The 6972-nt window shown below is 38.2% G+C and overlaps 1 protein-coding gene across 2 annotated transcripts in view; it reads right to left on the reverse strand.

The window, feature by feature from the left end:
* Positions 1 to 1332: 1332 nt before the first annotated feature.
* Positions 1333 to 6972, reverse strand: part of LOC116843691 (serine/threonine-protein kinase S6KL) — an 85971-nt gene continuing 80331 nt past the window's right edge. For both annotated transcript variants that reach the window (XR_004377914.1, XM_032814329.1), the window contains exons 9-10: positions 2710 to 2940; positions 1333 to 1699 (exon numbers count right to left, since the gene is read on the reverse strand). Coding sequence is in view for 1 of the 2 variants with exons in the window: in XM_032814329.1 (XP_032670220.1) it covers positions 1589 to 1699; positions 2710 to 2940 (342 nt within the window). In the remaining variant the exon portion in view is untranslated. The remainder of the gene's footprint in view (positions 1700 to 2709; positions 2941 to 6972) is intronic.

The following is a 6972-nucleotide window of genomic DNA, read 5'->3' on the forward strand; positions in this document are numbered from 1 at the left end:
CGCCTGTCTATCCGGGTAACTGCTCGCGCTTCATCGCGACGCAATCGACGCGCGATTTTACCCTCGCATTGTTCTCGAGGAACGTTAGCGCGATCGCGCACGGAGTTTCTTGTATTCTTTTCTCTATCTTTCATTTTTGTAATTTCGTCGCCCGATCTGTCTGTCGCGGCGTTCTCGCCCATTTTAGAGCTCCTCGGCGTCGCGCGATTCGGAAACATTCGGCCAGCGATCGATCGCCGGCATGCGTTGCACGGAACGTAATCTGGGAGCGTAAATTGTATTATATATCGAAACCGAAAGACCTTCTATATGTAAGAATAATAATGTATATATATATAATTATATATTACACTCGGTAAACTTAAATTAATTGCACTCTCGAGAGAGGAGCTGCCTCCCTTGATCCGATGAATATCTAGGCGCACCGGAAAACCGGAGGGAGGAATGGAGAAACGATGAAATTCATGGATATAGAAAAAGAGAAAAGGAGGAAGAGAGAGGGAGAAAGAGAGAGAGAAAAGCAAAACAAGCACGTTGTTCTCGCATTGATTTCGAAAGACGAAATGCGTTTCTGATCCAGACCCGTTTTCGTTTCGTTGTTAGTTTGTACGCACTACGATTATCGCAATTTATTGTATTATTGACGAGATACTGTAACAAACAAAAATACTGTTAACTATTCTTAAAAAAATTAAAACTTTTGTAAACTGAGACCAAGCGGTTGGCAGAGAGTTCACTTTTACTTGACACTTCCTTTTCAGCTACTTGAGCAATCCTTGCGAAAATCAGACACACGCACTAAGAGAAATTATCCGATAAAAAATTAACAAACGAATAATTCCAATCAAAATACCTATGAATTTTTGTATCCGGTTAGAAATATCGGTTTATAATTTTTTCATCGGTTTATCTAATGAAGTGCCATTATGATCGGAAATATCCGATAAAATTTAATTGGATATCCCGATCGAATATAAAAATTGATCGAAACTTAGTCGAAAATATCCGTTTGTTAATTTTTTATCGGATAATTTCTCTCAATGAGAGCCAAAATATGCTACTAATGAATATAAGAGTTTGATTATCACTTCATTTTATTAATATCGTTCAATCGGTTTGTCAATACTATTCTTCTATTCAAACTTACTCAATCGCCGGAAACAATTCAATTTACACACATGACAAAACTGTCAATATTCCGTTGGTAAAGTTTTCAGCTTCAGCATTCTCTTAATTATGAAAAATAATGGAAAGTCATATAGGAAAATGGACCAAATGGTAAATCCGCTCTGAGGACGGAAATAGCTGGAAATTAAAAGAAAACAAGGGGCGTTTTCGTTCAACATGTTATTTAATTATATCACTGTCACCTGAGAATGTCAGTACGTCGAAGAATTGATTAGATATTAAATTTCCCGTTCGAGAATGTGTCTCGCCAGTTAAATGGAATACAAAATTCAGCAACTACGTGGCACTCTGAATATTATGAATATCAAAAATAATTTCCTAGCGTATCATTCACATTTCGAGGCACGTACACGAAGTTAGATAACGCTAGAGATCACGTATGAGATCACTGATACTGCGTCTATGTGGTGTTACCGCCAGGAAAAGACTCGAAATCTGGAAATGAATCTTCCACTTTTCGCTGCCGCGTTTTTCGTTGGTTATTCAGCCCCAGAAGCCGGAACGGCGAGACCTACGTGTGACAAAAAATGCGGTTCTGATTGCGATGCAAAGTCATTTTCTCTTCTCGATCAGAAATCTTCTAGGTAAAATTTACAATTGTTCTCGACGAAATCATAAAAATTTTCTGTTCTATATATATGAGGCACATGATTATAACTTTAAATAAGAAGTTCTTACTGGTAGATTTTCGCGCAAAATTAAACATTTAAGACGCATGTTATTGCTTGAAATTTGTCTCAAGTGAGAAACTCAGATTTGAATTCAGAGTTAGGTGACAGTTTTTCAGTTGAAACGCGATTATAAATATAAATATCGCATATATCATAACTCAACTGGAAAACTTAGATTTAACTTTGAATAAAAATATGAGTACCTTATATAAGACAAGTTTTAGGTGAGGCCTAAGAACCTGTTTCAATCTTATGTTTAAATGGACTCTGCAACAGTCTACACCAAAAAAATGGTCTTGCAGTCACAACAAAAATTACCCAAATACGAGAAATTAGTCAATGGATAAACAACTAACAAACATTGCGATATCGCATATGTTTTGTATTTAATTAATATAAATGACAGAATTTTTTTATCTGGATTATTTGTAAAATGTAGTAAAGAAGTCTCTCTATAACGCCTATCCAGATTAAAGCCAGTCATACTTTTTAATATGCAAGAACTATATATATATATTCGTTTGTCTCTTGGATCGCTAATTTTTTTGTCTTCCATAGTCAATTTTTAAGCAAGAAGTGTGATTGCGTATGACAACTATGTAAATTTGCTTGCAGATATTACTGGAAAATACTGCTGCTGTAAATTCTACATATCATAGATAATATTTTGGCAGATACAAAAAGCAATGATAAATTTTTACTATGACATTTATATAGACTTCTACCTGAAACAGCAAAACAATTTCCTGAGTGCATGCAATCCTAATGACCTATGACCTAATGAATGCAATGTAATGATCTCTGTGCAACCCTATGCAACTGCAAAACATAAAATTTACTGTATCTTTGCCTTTTTCAACATGTAACTCTGAAGATCGTGGCCCATGTAGAAGGCGATCCGTTGAAGACTCAGCAGCGTCCGAAGCCTCAGACGAGGCTCCGGTTGTAAGAGCCGTCTCAGAAGATCCCTCGCCGCAGCTGAAATGTCCACGTCCGCCGGCAGAGATCCTGGTGGTGTGCGCTGCAGATCATTCGGCTCGACGCGATCAGGCAAAAGCTCTGACGATATAGTGGACGGATACTGCAACAAGAGATTTTTGCAGACTTGCTAATCATTATTCATTACACAACACATTGCACCAAGCTCTTGTCATTTTTCTATTAAATTCTCGTAGGAAGTTTAGGTATCAAGAGAAATATAGGAAATAGGTCTTCGTTAGGTGCCTAAAAAAAAAGTATCGAGTTAATCTTATTTGTGAAAATGATTAATCTTTCGAAATTGGATAATCTTGTTCTCTATTTTATTTGATAAACATTTTGCAAGTGAAAAGCGTATTAACCCTTCATTTGGTAATGTTGCTTTCAAGGAACATCAATTTCTCATTAGCTTTATTCAAGAATAATGATAGATGCATTTATTCAGTGTTATTTCTCTACAGTAATATTTTATTATCTGTTCTTCTATTTCGTCAGATGTTTTTCAGTAGTTTTGGTTTTTATCACTATATGATAAAAATAGTTGAAAATGTGTTTTCAAAAATGATATTTTGAGAACAGTATAATTGCACATTCAGGAGACATTATTTAAAAAAAATTTTGTTCCTTATTTCTGCCAAATAAAGGGTTAATATATTGTCTGCCAAATCAATATTTCTTAGCATACGAAAACAATTCTTCGTTCTATGTGTGCGAATTGACTTCTTTTTGCGAGAATAAATTTATACTGTGAGTGTGTTTTGCTGAATAATAAGTTAATTAATTAGCATATTAAGGTCCTTAGCCTCTCGATGCGGTCAGAAAGAAACGAGAAAACACACGCTAAAAATTCTCGCAAAAATACGTAGCAATGAGCAGTTGCAAAATCCTTGCAACTACTCAAAAATTGCATTAAATAAATATCCACCAGAGCAATCAATCGTCATGTATATAATCACGAAAAATTTAATCGACTGGTGAAATTAATCATTAATCAGTGTACAATCGGTCAAGAATCAAAGCTTGGCTTAAATTAAAATCATAACTTGGCTTAGCTTAGACTTATAGTTAGAAACTTATTTGACTCAAGATTAGGCTCAATTTCATGAGCTGTACATTAATTAATGACTGATTTCAACTGATCCATTTATTCATGATTACATGCATGATGACCGATTAATTTTGATGATTGATTTGCCAATTATTTTAATCACAACTAAAATCTATTAACACTAGTTCTACAATACCTGCCCTGTTGTTTTTGGTTAAACTAGATCGCACTTTTGCCCTTTTGAAGTGAAATAAATCTATAATTTAGCGTTGGAAGGAAAAGGGATGAAATGCTCATGCAATACTGATTCGGTCGCAAAGGACACACGATTGGAGCATCTCGGGGCGCGATTTAGCTGTTAATTAAGGACGACGCAGCTCGCACCTGTCGCGCGGCTAAGACTAAGAGAGAGAGAGAGAGAAAGAGAGTCGCGGAAGGACCTTTTCGCCGTCAGACCACAGGCGAGGCCATAAATACATCTTCTTTTACGAGAGGCAGGCCGGTAAACTAGAGAAGCTATTACCAATGTGGATTCCGGCCTGTCTAGGCGCGCTCGCCGCCGTCGCCGCTCCGGCAGCATACACAGCCAGGTACATACACAGGCAGGGTCAACGGCCACTCACGACCCTCAACCTATTCGCTCGCGCTCATGTCCCTCCACCGTGTGGTACGACCTCACACGACCTCACGCGCCGTGTCCCGGCGCGTGTGGATTTCTTCGAGCGCGCGCGTCCCGACTCGGCCCGTTCTCGCGCGCGTGTCAAACGCGCGAAACGGTACCCGCGGGCTCTCCCGCGGGCACTCTTTATCGCTGAAGTTACGCGACGCGGTAGCGTCGAGCTCCGTCCTCACCGCACGCCGACACACTGCAGCAATCGCGCGAACGTGGTCGGCTTCGCCGGAGAAACGGGCTTTGAAACGGCGCGCCGCGTCCACGTGTCCGCGCCTCTCCGCGGGAAGTACCTTGTTTTACGTAATCCGCGGCCGCACCGACCAGGAAAAACCGCGGTTGTTCATCGGAAAATTCTTTCGCTCGGGTCGCTTATGAGATGTCGCACTGAGGAAAGAATACTTGAAAATTCATTCGTGAGATACGTAAAGTTTATTTGTGAGAAACAAAGTTCACTTCTGTGTGAAACAAACTTTATTTCAGTAAACTTTGTATCAGTAAACTTTATGACTTACATGGATAAATTTTCAAGTATTCTCTTCTCAGTGTGATAATGATAAAAGTTTGTGTAACTGAGTGGAGGCCAGACGAGATGTCGATGACGAGAAATAACATCTGCTGCGACGATCGGAGAAATATTATTATCTTTATATTACATAAATTTTTTTCGTTTTGTACTTCAATACTGAAAAAAAATATTTGAAAATTTATGTCTGTAATAAACTTTTGTCCCACACAAATAAACTTTCAAATATTTTTTTCACAGTACATGTTCATTTATATTTTGTTGTTCTATTTTCTATTAAAATATATCTATCATGTACATTCAGAAAGAAAAACATGATAATGGTAACTATATGTGTGACAACTATATCAATTTTATATGTTTAATTGTGATGTATATACATACATTATTTTGTAGTTATTACAACTAACTTTAATTGCGATAGCTACAAAATATAGTTTCTTAAAGTATATACATTAATTCTACATATAAAACTCATGTAGTTGGCACTTATATAATTTCCGCTATCATGCCTTTTTCTTTGAGTATACTAGAAAAAAAGGAATGATTTCCGTTAATAAATAAACATAAATACATAAGTAAATAATGTGCATATTACTTGAATACTTGGCTGCGTTAACCTCTTCAGAACATCGATACTTGTATGTATACGTTTAGACACGTTCAATTTTTCTTTAATTAACTCAAATATTGCCAACAAAAATGTAACAAGCATTATTATAAATATTCACTACAAGATTCCGTCATAAGAAAAAAAGAAATCTCGTCGTATAAACGGGAAATGTCGTATTTGTGTTATTTCAAAAATTAAATCAGTTTCTTCTGGCTTTAATGAATTCAACCGTGAGGAAGTTAAAATTCAATTGAGATAACTGAGAACAATTGATCGAGTAGAATCTTTCTACAGGAATCTTCCTGTTCCTACAACCGAGTTTTCGCCAGGCAGACTCAATGACATCAGTTGAAACATTTTATTATGTGACTCGGATTTTTCACGTTGAGAAGGCAGAATGAATTTTGTGAGGGCCGATATCGAATTTCAAGAGATTTAAAATGCAGAGGCAAGGAGGCGCCAAAAGAGACACGCGCGTTATATCTTGTTTTACGCAATACAACGACCTTAAGATTTAATAAGCTTTTTTCCCCAGAGTCCCGGGAGTTATTCCACGAGGCTCGTTGAGTGCGTTCGCGAGAATTCCAGAATCTATTAGTGTTTCCATATAAATCTGAGCTACTCGTCGTCCGACGAATATATCGCGCACACTAATCACCCAATTATCTCTAAAACCGTCGCTTTCCGCGCGCTTGTTTACAAGCGACAGGAGCGAAAGAGACGAGACGGTGCCGCGTAGAGAGGAAAAGAAAGAAACGGACCAACAGGGTCGTTGGTCCACGATCGTTGAATCCGATCGTTCAACGCGGCGAACGGCGTATTCCAATTCGATCTCGGCGGGAGGACCTTGACCGAGAATAACGGTACGAAATGATCATTACGAGATTGTGGACGGTAATGTACGGTTTTAACACGCCGTCTATTCTGCATAGACCGGCCGAGCTATCCGCCAACGCGGCGCCAACATTTGGTGCGCGAAAGACGATGTGTGCCCGCCGGCGAGAAGAAGCAGAAGAAGCGAACGGGAACGCGATGATGGGCAGCACTTGACGAAAAATTAAGTTTACCCAATAATTGCTAATTTACCCAATTCTCTCAAATATCGAATTAACCCTTCCCCTGTCTATGCCTCATATACAGGGTGAGCCATTTTAATCGACGGATCCAAATTGCTCCTAAAATACGCCAGCTACAAAAAATGGTTAAGTCAAGAATTGTAGAGGGGGTCATTTTACCATGCTAATAATTTGGACCTTCAGATCGATTTTCAAGGTCATT

The sequence above is a fragment of the Odontomachus brunneus genome, unplaced genomic scaffold (assembly GCF_010583005.1).
Source record: "Odontomachus brunneus isolate Ranch 3 - 2012 unplaced genomic scaffold, Obru_v1 Obru_scaffold_035, whole genome shotgun sequence".
NCBI lineage: Eukaryota > Metazoa > Arthropoda > Insecta > Hymenoptera > Formicidae > Odontomachus > Odontomachus brunneus.